The sequence below is a fragment of the Lepus europaeus genome, chromosome 5 (genome assembly GCF_033115175.1).
Source record: "Lepus europaeus isolate LE1 chromosome 5, mLepTim1.pri, whole genome shotgun sequence".
In the NCBI taxonomy this organism is placed as follows: Eukaryota; Metazoa; Chordata; class Mammalia; order Lagomorpha; family Leporidae; genus Lepus; species Lepus europaeus.
Genome location: NC_084831.1, coordinates 105,384,758 through 105,397,961, shown reverse-complemented (window position 1 = coordinate 105,397,961; position 13,204 = coordinate 105,384,758). Strand labels below are relative to the sequence as shown.

The window sequence follows — 13,204 nt, the reverse complement described above, 5'->3', positions numbered from 1 at the left end:
CCACAGCTTAACCTGCCGGCCCCTCTTTTCTAGTTTATTTATTTTTTAACCCGTTTATCTTCAAACAAACAAACAAACAAAAAACTGGTTTGTCCAATCACATGCTGAGGCAGATACAACTACCAAAGTAGGCCTGCGACAGACACCAGGGGGCGCTCACCACACTACCTGAACAACATGGCTAAAAACCTGGAGAGGCAGAGTGCTGAGCTGCATGCAGCTCCCCGCTCCCATGGAACAGTGAGAGGCCGAGGCCCAGGTGTAACAACTGATGCCTCAGGGCTTTATTGAAAAACAAAACAAACACAATGCCTCCACCCCCACTTCCCCTGGGCACAAGGGAAGCCTATCATTTTTTTTTCTCTTCCCACATGGCTCAGCTTTCCCAATCAGAACGCTGTGTGGTGCCCTGGGTATTGTGCTTGGTAAAACATTGTTTTCTTCACCTTCCGATTCAGATTCTTCTGTGTTCTGCAGCCACTCAACAAATTTCTTTATTTATTTGAAAGGCAGAGTTACAGAGAGGCAGAGGCAAGGGGGCGGGGGGGGGGGGGGGAAGAGTCTTCCATCTGCTGGTTCTCTCCCCAGATGGCCGCAATGGCCAGAGCTGCACCGATCCAAAGCCAAGAGCTTCTTCAGGGTCTCCCACATGGGTGCAGGGGCCCAAGCATTGGGGCCATCTTCTGCTTTCCCAGGCCATAGTAAGGACATTTTTTAAAAAAGATTTTAAAATCTTGGATTAACATGTAATACTTGCTCATTTTTAAGGAATACAATGCAATTTTCAACACATACACACCCCTTAAACTGACCACACCAGGGACCCAGACTTTCCGCTTTTCTTTTGGGTTTGGAGCCTACCAGCCTCTGTCCCAGTCCTTTATGCAAAACATTACCAATCATTGTGAGCCAGTCAGCCCCTTGGGTGGCAGAATAAGATTTGAGATGGGGGGCGGGGTGGGTGACAAGCAGTATTTTTCAGCTCAGATGCTGGTGTGTTGGCTCCCAAGTTGCAGCTGGGTGACTTCCCCCTTTCCCACGATCACTGTTTCTCTGATGTGGACTAGGTGTCTGTGACAACGAACCCGCGGTTGTACAGGACAACCACACTATCAAGGTCAGCGATCACCTGAACCGCTGAGTTCCAGTCTGTGCTGTGATTTCTACTCATCCGCACATCTCCCACTTTACACCCACCTTCCCTTCCTTAACTGCCTGCCTGGTGGACTTCACGCTTCAGCACCAAGACAAACAAAAGCAGCAGACTGCTCAACCAGCTCTCACGATAAGGTGGTCGGATCCCTTACACACAAACATAGACGCACCCCAGCAGTTCCGCTCCTGACTGAACCCTGACCTGACCCCAACAGTCTCCTCTGAGAGAAATGAGGGGCTGGTGGGGTGACCAAATGTTGCTTGTCATACTCCCCAAGCACCCTGTGCTGAAGGGGATGGTATTACACTCTTGTCTAGCAGATGAATTCTCTGAGGGACAGACTTTAGCTGAGCACAAACCAGGTGTTTGATAATCCCATTAGATGAATAATAAAGACCCCTCTGATGACCCAATCAAAATCTCCTTAGGTAATGACAAAAATGTCAATCTCATTTCCATACTAGAACAATAGCCATCAGTAAATACTGGCCCAAATGACTGTCAAATTCTTTCAAATATTTTCTATAGTCTTAGTTGTTCAAGTAAGCACATACAAATTTTTGTACATGTATGGGAGTATTAAAGGTAAACCTAGGCTTTTATCTGCTGGACATTTTAGTGACAAAATACAGATAACAAAATTCACTGTTAATCATTTGAGTGTTTATTTCAGTGATATTAAATACATTCATAATGTGTAATCATTACCACTCTCACCTCTGTCTTGTAAAACTGAACTACACTCATTAAACATAAATCCCCACCCCTCGTACCGCCAGTCCCTGGCAACCACCATTCTACTGTCCGTGATTTTGACTGTATCTCACGTAAGTGGAATCGCACAGTATTTCTGTGTATGCAACTAGCTTATTTCCCTGAGCATAATGACCTCACCGTTCATCCAGGTTGTAGCAACTGTCCTAAGTTCCTTCCTGAAGGATGAATACATTGTATAACATTTTGCTTATCCAATCATCACTTCCATATTTAGCTATCAGGAATAATGCTGCTATGAACCTGGTGTGGGAGAATCTCTTCAATGCCCTTTCATCCAGAAGTGTTGAGTGCAGAATCAATTCTATTTTGAATTTTTGAGGAACCTTCACACTTTTTTAAAAAATGATTTATTTACTTGAAAGGCAGAATTGGGGATGGGGGGATAGAGATATTGACCTTTTATCTGCTGGTTCTCTCCCCTAATGTCCACAACAGCTGTGGCTAGGCCAAGCTGAAGCCAGAAGCCAGGAACTCCATTCCAGGTCTCCCACATGCCCGGCAGGAATCCAAGCACCTGGGTCTTCATCTGCTGCCTCCCCAGCACTTTAGCAGGATGCTGGATTGGAGGTGAGGGGAAGCTGGAACTTGAACCAGGCACCATGATATGGAATATGGGCATCCCAAACAGTAGCTTAAGCCACTGTGCCCAGCTTGCTACAGCAGCTATACCACTTCAAACTCCTATCAGTAGTGCACAAGGTTCCAATGTCCCCACATCCTCGTCAATAAGTGCTGTTTTCCGAGAGAAACAGCTGGACTCTCAGAAGTGACTTTAGGACACACTGAGTCCATAATATCCTTTTTAGGCCCTCCTACCAAGGTGGCAACAAGTCAGGAACATGTTTGATATACAGTGTTCCAAGAACCTTAAGAAGCTTTAAATTTCCTATAACTTATCAGTTAGCTATAAATGGTCTCATAAACAAGGTAACAGTTTAATGACATCTTTAATTTTTACCCATATGACAAATGTTAAGCAGCATTTTATAGAATTATGCAACTTGAAAAATATTTCAATTTTCACTTTATTGCAGGATGGTAGAATTAATTATAATTTCAAAGTGTGACTGAATAATCTTTTAGTCAGGCAGCATGTTTTAATAAAAGCAAACTGCTCATTAAACGTGATCATGGAACAACTCGAAATACATAGAACAAAGGATGAGAAACATGACTGGCCAAGAGTTCTCTCATTTTATGAAACCCAAATTTCACTTTTAGGAAAGATAAAGTGTAACTTCAGGAGAGGGCAACAGTCACATTTAGTTTCCATCTGATGAGTCAACTGATTCTAATGGCCTCCACCTGGACAGGTGCACTACATAACTGGCTGTGCCTGCGCCTTCTTTGCCAGCAGCTTTAGATCTGCGATGCACTTGGCAATTGTCTCCTTTTCCTGCGACAAGGAAAGAAAAATCGTGTTAATCTTTCCAGAACAGTAAAGGGTAAAAACGCTGTAATTCTAAAATATGTTTTTTACTAAACCAGAATGACATGATTACTGGCTTAATAAGACTCTTAGAAAAATTTACAAGTATAATAAATTAGTTACAATTATTTAACATAGAGAAGATACAATTTATTTTAAGCAAATCCTGGGACTTAGTTAAAATTCCCTCTTATTTAAGATTTATCTATTTATCTGAAAGTCAGAGCTACAAAGGGGGAGAGAGAGATTTTCCAACTGCCCAGTTTACTCCATAAGTGATTCCTACAGACAGGGCTAAAGCGAGATCAAAGCCAAGAGCTTCATCTGGGTCTCCCACATGGTGGCAGAGGCCCAAACACTTGGTCCACCTTCTGCTACTTTTCTCAGGCCATTAGCAGGGAGCTGGATCAGAAGTGGAGCAGCTGGGACTTGAACCGGCATTCAGATGGGATGCCGGCATCACAGGCAGTGGCTTTATCAGTTAAGCCCCAACTCTTATCTTCTAAGAGTAAAAACTATATTTTATGTGAAGCCAAATAACTGCCATTAATGTTGGCTTATATAACTAACAGCTGCTTTAAAAAGATACCCAACCCAGGAATATTAGCAATATAGAAATGCTTGGAAAGAATGAAAATAATTTTTAGTTTCTTCTCCACGCATTTTTGTATTTTCTGTTTCTTACACATACAAATTACTTTAATGTAAGAGATAAATTTGTAAAAAAAAAAAAAAAAAAAGACTTTGACAGACTTTCTGTATAACCTGCACAGGATTAGAAAACAAAATGACTAGAAAGGCCTAAATGTACCGTGTATCTGGGAAAGAAGAAATCAAATCATAAATAAATGAAATATATAACAAAATTTTAAGCAAATGATAAAATATTCACAATAAATTAAGTAGCTAGCAAGAGGGAATGAAATGGAAATTGTGGACTAGGAAATGGAAGGGGCTCATGTTATACTCCATAGAGAAATTTAAAAACTTCATGTTACCCCAAATGACAGAACTTGAACAAGGCCTGCCATCTTTCCACTGTTTTTGAACTATGCGGTGAGAGACCCTTTGGTAACCAAACTTTGAGGAAAGGGCAAAGTTGTCATGGCAGCTGTGCAGCATCTTCTAGGGTAGCACTACCCAAAAAAACCAACCAGGGTCACCGTATGCCAGCTATTCCCACGGTAACACTGCGCACAGCACCAGCAGCAGCTGGTCTGACCCAGTACCCTTCAGAGTGTGCGCCACTGACCTGCTGTGCAGAGATGCTCTGCACCACGTGCTTCTCCACCCAGTTTATCATGTGCTCCTGCTCCTTCCGCTGCATCATATTCTGCACAGAGATGTGATAGTCCAGGCGATTCTTCACCTCCTTGTACACCCTATGCAGCCGTTCCCGGTACGTCAACTCCAAGGCCATAGCAATGTTATTCTGGAACAAAATTAAGAAATGCTGAATGTCGTTTGCATACTTGAAAGAATATTTCCACTCCAAGGATTCTGCCAGTTACAAGGTACGACTACTTTTTAATATTTTATGTCAAATTCTCTCATTTAATTGGAATAGGTACGATATATACAGTAAAAAATTTTAACAGCACATGGTAAAAATATTTTTAAAAATGCATGCAGGGGCCAGTGTTGTAGTGCAGCAGGTTAAGCTGCTGCTTGTGATGCCAGCATCCCATGCTGGGAGCACCAGCTCAACTCTCAGCTGCTCTGCTTCCAATCCAGCTCCCTCTAATGTGCCTGAGAAAGCAGTGGGAAACAGCACAGGTGCCTGGGCCCCTGCTATCCATGTGGAAGGCCTGGGTGGAGTTCCAAGCTCTTGGATTTGGTTGGTCTGGCTAATAAATTGTGAAGTCAAGGTCTGAAAAAAAGCAGTCACGCCACAAAGCCCATGCTCTCGAAGATCTCTACTTGGCCAACACACAGGTATCTCGAACCAACGCAAACACAACTGGAGGCAATTTACCAGTCAGTCAGGGTGATCCTGTAAACTGTGAAGTCCTGTCCTCCTTAAAAGCCTTCCATGACTCTCATTTGCACTACAAGTCAGTCTGTGAGACTTTGCATATTCTGGCACACTGCTGTCTACCCAGTGGCCTCCTTTTCCTCTCCGCCTTGCCTGCTCCACTTCACCTGTGCTGGCTTCCTTACTGTGCCCTGCCTATCAAGCAAACTTCCAAGCTTGGGGTCCTGGCCATTATGTAGTTCCCCCTGCCTGGAACACTATTTCCCAGAAGTCTACACAGCTCACACCATCACTTCTTCCAGGTCTCTGCTCAAATAGCACATGAGAGAGCTTTACTGACTGCCCAACAAAACAGGAACTACTCCCTCCTGCACCTTGCCTTGGCAAGAGCTCCCACACAGGAAAAACAACATTAAACCATCTATTAAACGATACTAAACATCTATTAAACATCTACTAAACAATACTAAACACATCACTACCATCTGGTGCTCATGAAAAAGCCACATCTTCTAATTTGGTCACACACACAAACACAGCCAGAATTTATGTGTATGAGTGTATGTGTTCATGTGGTGTGTGTACACCATGCACAAGGCAGAGAACATTCTGCACTTAGAACCTAACTATGCAAAGAGGCTTTGACATTTTCTGAGATTTTCACATAATCAGGTTTAAAATCTTTAAGACTACAGATTCTTGGGTAGGTAAAACAGGGTCTGATTCCTCAAGTCTTAGAATGGGTTAGCAACTCTACACTGGGGGCTGGCGCTGTGGGACAGTGGGTTAAGGCCTTGGCCTGCCAGCATCCCAACTGGGCGCCAGTTCAAGTCCCAGCTGCTCCTCTTCTAATTCAGCTCTCTGTTAGGGCCTGGGAAAGCAGGAGAAGATGGCCCAAGTGCTTGGGTCCCTGTGCCCATGAGGGAGACCGAGAAGCAGCTCCTGGATCCTGTCTTTGGATTGGCTCAGCTTCAGCCATAGCGGCCATTTGGAGAGTGAACCAGCAGATGGAAGAACTCTGTCTCTACCTCTCTAACTCTTTCAAATAAATAAATCTTAAAAAAAAAAAAAAAAAAAACCAACAAACTCTATATTAAAGATGACTTTGAAGCATATAGTGTTGTGATCACATAGAGAAATACTGGTCTAGATCCTCAATATTTCAGATACTTACTCTAGCTTAGCATTTAACAAGTGCTATTATAATAGCAAATTTCAATGTAAGAACACCTCACTTTTAAATATTAAGTCCAAAGTAAACAATGGCAAAACACTTGAACATGTTCTTACAAATTATTTTGGAAACTAAGTATTTTAGAATTTCATTATGCTCTGACCATGGCAATACATGCTAATGCCATCTGAATTTGCTTTGTGAATTTGGAATTTAAGTTATCAGTTTTTCTTATAGCAAATATGTCAAGTAAGGTTTTCTTATATCAAGTTTGTATGAACTACACAGTGTGTATTTCATCTATGTCTTTCTTGGACAGTGCATGCCATTTTCTCATTAGCTATAAATTAATGATAATTTTCTTTTGTGTGGATTCTTTTAAAACTTCCACTATTTCTAATTTTAGGATAGCCACAATTATTTTCCTACTTGACAGTTCTTAAATGTCCCAGTAGCAGCAGTCCCCAACCTCTACCCACACCTCTTTTCTAAACAGAATATGCTCAACCTATTTAACCATTCCTTATAAGAAATTCTGATTTTTTCTAATGTACATAAATGAATATCCATATTCTTAGAAACTTCCAAAACCTACCCTCTGCACATCAAAAAGGTAGTGGCGCTTCTGAACCAGAGCCTGCTGTGACTTCTCCTGTTCAATTGCATTCTGGATTTGTTTGATGGAAGCCTGCTTCACCTCTTCTAGCTGAGCGATTTTTTGCTGCAATTATGACACAGGCAACAAAGGTCAGTGAGAGCACCAACGGTAAGAGAAACACATTCATATGATGCTTCCTCCACATTGTATCCGCCATCTGTGAATACATTTACAGAGACCACCTACTTACAGGGAAAAAGACACAAATCCTTAAAAAGAATTGCCCATACTAGCTACACGGTCTCGTTAGTGAATAAAGCTATGGAAAAATTGTGAAGTGTATCTCAAATTAGTAGCAAACACTGATAAACGCTTATAGTTGTTATAATTAGATTCATTTCTGTATGTTCTCCCTCCAACACATGCATGACTAGATAGCCCTGGTGTTTCTGCTATAGTCTAATGGGAAATAAGGTCTACGGTTCTTACCTCATTGAGTTTATCCACAAATTCGCCAATTGAGGCACCATATTTTTTAATTACATATACAAGTAACCCTACTACTGATATGGTGGAGAAGGTCTCTGGGGTAATCACGTATATTTCTTTGGAGAGACAATATAAGATAAGCCCAGTTCCAAGCATGTAGGGTCCTAAAAAAACAAAGAGTTACTTTACAAATGGGTATGCTATGCTAAAAAGGCAAAGATAGAAAAAAACTGCATTTGATTGTTTGAAGGCAAAATTAAGTAATGATTTAGAATAATCAGATTCACAGACCAAACAATAGACTGAGCAACAATATGGCAGAGTTGAGAGAACACAGAACTGGACTCAAGGAAACCTGTGTCCTGATTCTGTAATTTATAAGCTGAGCAATCCAACAATCTCCAAGTTTCCGCAAATGGGAAAAGTGCCTTCCTCACAGAGCTGAGGAAACTGAGAAACCATGGCCGTACACCAGCTCCCCAGGAGCCGCCTGCAGAGATGTCAGGTGACTGTCTGAAGTGACTCCTCTAGCAAAACAGAAGACTGAATGGGAACACTGGACAGGATAACACTGAGCCACTCCTTGTCTACTTTTGTTGAACAGTACCCTGACAAATAAGAAATGACTGTAAAGCCACAGATATAAAAGGAAGAACTAATTATCAAGATTCTCAACTCCTGCAGCATTTAACAATGTTTCAAATATGGTTATCTTTAACCAGGCCATGAGTTCTAAAAGGACACAAACCATGAGGTAGGATTTAAGACATAAATATTGCAGGGGCTTAGTTCACCAATGTATACCTAGAATCACGTGTGCACTGAGCAGGCATTTAAAAAACTGGCTATCAACAAATGCAGATTCTATAAAATTAAGTTACAATCTCAAACAAACTTAGAGTAAGCCCGGGCAATCAAAGTAATTGTTATACTGAATCACCCTCACAATTCCTTTTCAAAAGGGCTGACTTGATTTTCGTGCTATCATCCAGACATCCTATCGAAGACTGGACAAATGCTCACCTGTGACACCAGTTTTAGGATAAAGGAACTGGAAGAATTCCTCAGGGATCAGCCCAAGACGAACTTTCCCTCCATATTCAGGGAGAGGTGGTAGAGGGGCAAGACTTGGCTTCCCTGTGTGGAAGATCCTTGTTGCCTGCAATATCCTAAAGGTAGCAATTGGACAAATAAATGAAAGCGTCTTCCAAGAGAGCACAACGTGCAAGCAGCTAGCAGAAACGATGGATGGGGGTGAGGATGGAAGCAGTCTCCCACCAGCTGGCGGAAAGGTGAGAGAACGGAGGAGGAACAGGAAGGCCAGGCTGCAGGAACTAGCTCAGCAAGGGCAATGACTTAACCAGACTCCCTAAGGGGGGATGTGACCTTCTACACGATCCTGATCCTGGAATCCCTTAGTCAAGCCGTTTGCCCGCTATTAGCACTGAAATATCTAAAAATATGGACTTTGCAACCAGACTCCCTGGGCTAAGATCCTAGACATGCCTCTTGACTCTGAGCAAGGAACTGCTCTCGTAATCCCGAATCTCTCTAACTGGGATAAGGATGTGGCTTGAATTCAGGGCTGCAGTGAGGATTAAGTGCCTAGAGTGGTGCCTAGCAGATGGTAAAGTTTTATGTAAGCAGTTACTACATGGCTGCTATGTTGTAAGCTCCTTTATGCCAAAAGCTTTGACCTTGCTGAATATCCCTTTACACTATGCTAATTACTATGTGCAACAGTCCTTTTTAATTTAGGGCAGTTCTAAATCTGTTCATGTTTAATCAGCTACCACATAGATGTTTGGAATCTCACTCTGCTAGTTCTAGCTCTTCTATGGAAGATAACACATAGCTGGTTAAACATCTCCGTTCCTTCATAATCCTGAATGTTCAGCAGACCTTCTCTGGTTCTGGTCACACACACAGATAAAATAAAATTAAATTAAAAATAAAAGAGGCATAAAGCACTTAACACTAAATATAGCCTGACCGATTCATTCATTCCATAAATATTTATTGAGAACTTGCTATTGCAAATACTGGGCTTGAATTAATATATTAGCATCAGTAGCAAGCTCTTCTTGGAATAAAGGAGCCTGAGATTCCATTTTTAGCAGTCACAGCTAATACTGATGTCTCATTAAGCTTCTAATGAAATGAAATCTCCTAGTTTCTTTCCTGGCTTCTGTCAAGCTTGGACTCCAAGCTCTCAGGACGCTTCTGTCCCCTTTTCTACCCTTCTACTTTCTCTACCCTTCTACTTTCTCTACTTTTATCCCCTTGCAGTTTATGAGTTTACAACATTTCAATGATTTTTGCTTAATACTCATCTTCTATTATTTTTGCCTTCAATGATATTAGCTACCTCATGCTTGATACTCCTTCATTTAAATTAGTTTTCTCAACATCAGCACTATTTTATTTTTTTTGAAAGAGAGACAGATATTGATATTCTGTCTGTTGGTTCACCCCCTAAAGGCCCCAACAGCCAGGGCTCAGCCAGGCTGAAGCTGGGAACCCAAGCCAGGCCTCCCATGTGGATGGCAGGAACCCAACCACTTGAGGCATCACCCACTGCCTCTGAGGGTGTCCATTAGCAGGAAGCGGGGACCTGAATCAAGGTACTCCATAGCCCTAACACCACCTCCCATCAGCACTGCTGACATTTTGGACTTGATATTTCTCTGCTGTGGAATGCTGTTCTGCGTACTATAGAATGTTTAGCTGTATCCCTGTGGCTTTTATAAACTTTCTCCCTCTCCCCTCTGTGACCCTATTCATACATCCAGAGGTAAAAATAAAAAAGTCTTCAGACATTGCCAGTTGTACCCTGGAAGGCAAAAATCTGTCCAGGTTGAGAACCATTTTAACCATGGTTTAAATCATGGCACTAGAGAACCTGCACACAAATTCCCTCACCAAATAGCTGTCTTAGTTTAAGCCTCCATCATCTCTTGCCTAAACTAGTTCAAGGATCCAAAACCTCATCTCTGTGCTTATCAAACCTACCCTCCACATCACTGTTTTTAAAATGCAAACGTGACTTGAACAGGCTCTTCTGAACAGAAAACTAATGTAGCATACATGATCCAGAACCTGTGAAATTTTATAAGCCTTATCTTCACTCATTTCCCTACACACTAGCCATGCGGAACAGCTTACAACTCCCAAAAACCCAATGCTTGCCTTATGCTGCTCTTTCTGCCTGATAGGTTCTTTGTACCAATGTCTGCTACACCCAACCTGTCTTCAGAAAACCTCAAGCACACTCTTTACAAAGGCTCCCCCAGTCTTGGGCTAACATTCATTGATTTAAACAACCAAACATTTACTGATTTTCTACTCATACCAGACACTGGGAACACAGCAGTGAATGAAATGTCAGCCCTCAACACTGCAGAGAGGGGTGTGGCAAGTGTCAGTGTGCACAGCCACACAACTTCCAGTAGCTAAAAGTGGTACGAAGAAAAACAGAGCACGGATGGGGGCCAGCGCTGTGGCGTAGAGGGTAAAGCTGCTGCCTGCAGTACCGGCATCCTATATGGGCGCTGGTTCGAGACCCAGCTGCTCCACTTCCAATCCAGCTCTCTGTTATGGCCTGGGAAAGCAGTAGAAGATGGCCTATGTCGTTGGGCCCCTGCACCCGTGTGGGAGACCCAGAAGAAGCTCCTGGCTCCGAATTGGTGCAGCTCCAGCCATTTGGGGAGTGACCGAGCAGATGGAAGACCTCTGCCTTTCTGCCTCTCCTCTCTCTGTGTAACTATGGCTTTAAAATAAATAAATAAATCTTAAAAAAAACAAAAAACAGAGAACAGTAAGGGGCCAGGGAGTACTGGAACAGGGTAAGGCTTTTTTGGTAAGTCCTGGGAAAGCAGAAAGGGCCTGGGGTAAGAAAGAACTTGGAGTTTCAGAGGAACAGCAAGGCCAGTATGGTTGAGAACGAGCTAAACAGAACAGGAGGAGTTGGAAATAACAGGTAGGATGGATCAATTCATACTGGGTATTCTGGGTTATACTAAATTTGAATTTTATTTCAAGAGGGATGAGGCGTACTGGGAGGTGCTGGGTGTAGCACAGACATTATCCCCCTGGCTTCTTGTGAGAATGGGCTGTAACGTGGCAGGACTCAAGACCCAAGGGCACTAGTTAAGAGACTACTGGCAGTGAAAGAAGTGCTCAGGGTCCAGATGTAATCTGAAGGAGACTTACTCATGTGGATGATAGGGAGTGGGAAAGAAAAAAACGTACCTTGCAAGTTGTACATGTGGTTAACTGTGTATTACCTGAATCATAATTATTTGTTTACATGTCTGTATGGATGGCTTCTCTGGCAAGTTGGATGCAGTCAACTAGAGAGCTACTTTATTGTAAATCTGACTCAGTGAACGCCAGTTCTCAAGTCATGGGATAAATTCTGCAAGCTTTAGGGTTAAGTCTGGAAATACACAGAAACTGTAAAGGAAACTGACATGTCTTACGAAATAATTTTTTAATAGTGACAGGTGCTAATATTTCTTAAGCATATACTATGTATCAAGCAGTATCTTAGCGTTTCACAGGACTGAAGAGTCTTCTAAGCTGTACTATGATCCCCGTTTGGGAGAGGAAGACTGAGGTCACACAAGCGGAGGAGCCAGGTTCTACGCGGCCCCCACTCCAGACCACTACTCTACAGCTGCGAACACCCCAGACTGTGTGGGAGCTTCACCAGGCAGGCGCCGAGCCGTACAAACTCGCTGCACCTTAGACAAGTTAAATGTTTACGGCCTCAACGTATGATTTCTCCAACATGATCCGGCAGGAAAAGGCAAGAAGCGGGAAGACGCTGGAAGCCAACATGCTGCACTGTTTGACGTAGTAACATCTGCTCTTGGGTATGTAATCTTGTAATTTCGATTCTGGCTTTAGCAGCTGTGTCAGGTTGAAGGTCACACGGGAGAGGGGCGGGGCTTAGCGCACGTTATTTATCCTCTTAGGACAACATTCCGGGCGGTTACAAGAACCAGTGTTCAAGAAAGGAAATTTCTGGCCTAATGCTAGGGCGAGACACAGAGAAATGAAACGAGAGAAAACAAGGGCACAGAGAATGCCTCTCACACTTACCCCGGGCCCAGGAGGCCTGCGTTCTTCAGACCGGGGGCTGCGGAGACACAAGGCGCAGGTCAGCAAAGTCCAGGTGAAGCCTGCGCTGCCTTTCCCAGCCCCCGCGGTGCCCGATCACTAAGATCTTGCGCCTTTTTTGCCCTCCCAAGCGGCGCTCATCACGGTCCACCCAGGCCCAACGCGCCTTTCTGTGCCTTCTCAACCCTATGACCCCTAGACTCTCTTCCTTTACAGTGTCCCCGGTAGGCCAGACCAGAGTCTATACCCCTTACCGGCTGCGGCGGCGGCAGAAAGCACCACTCGGGACAGCATGGTCAGCGAAAGTCCAGGCGTCCCTGTGACCCCGGCCGGAGGCTGTCAGGGGTGGGAGCAAGATGGCCGCCCACAAGTCTCGCGAGAAGAGAACGTGCTCTTCCCCCCGACCTTCCTCGCTTTCGTCTGGAGATTTTGCTTTTCTCGCGAGAAGAGGCGCAGTGGGTTGGGAGGGGAGGGCTGAAAAC

General features: G+C 43.5%; 1 protein-coding gene across 1 annotated transcript; it reads right to left on the bottom strand.

Annotated features, from left to right (window-relative positions):
- Positions 1-2,940: 2,940 nt before the first annotated feature.
- ATP5PB (ATP synthase peripheral stalk-membrane subunit b) lies at positions 2,941-13,087 on the bottom strand. The gene is made up of 7 exons (XM_062191964.1): positions 12,977-13,087; positions 12,705-12,741; positions 8,622-8,767; positions 7,599-7,762; positions 7,107-7,232; positions 4,615-4,794; positions 2,941-3,329 (listed from the first exon to the last, which is right to left on the bottom strand). Exons 1-7 carry the CDS (start codon positions 13,014-13,016, stop codon positions 3,252-3,254), a joined length of 771 nt encoding a protein of 256 aa, XP_062047948.1. The 5' UTR covers positions 13,017-13,087; the 3' UTR covers positions 2,941-3,251.
- Between the last annotated feature and the right edge of the window lie 117 nt (positions 13,088-13,204).

Bases quoted from the DNA above. Each gene is read 5' to 3' on its own strand.
- ATP5PB (XM_062191964.1), bottom strand. From the start codon at position 13,016: ATGCTGTCCCGAGTGGTGCTTTCTGCCGCCGCCGCAGCCG. The intron at 12,742-12,976 runs GTAAGGGGTATA...GTGTCTCCGCAG, and splicing joins TTCTGCCGCCGCCGCAGCCG to CCCCCGGTCTGAAGAACGCA. The intron at 3,330-4,614 runs GTCAGTGGCGCA...TCCTTGTCGCAG, and splicing joins AGAGCATCTCTGCACAGCAG to GAAAAGGAGACAATTGCCAA.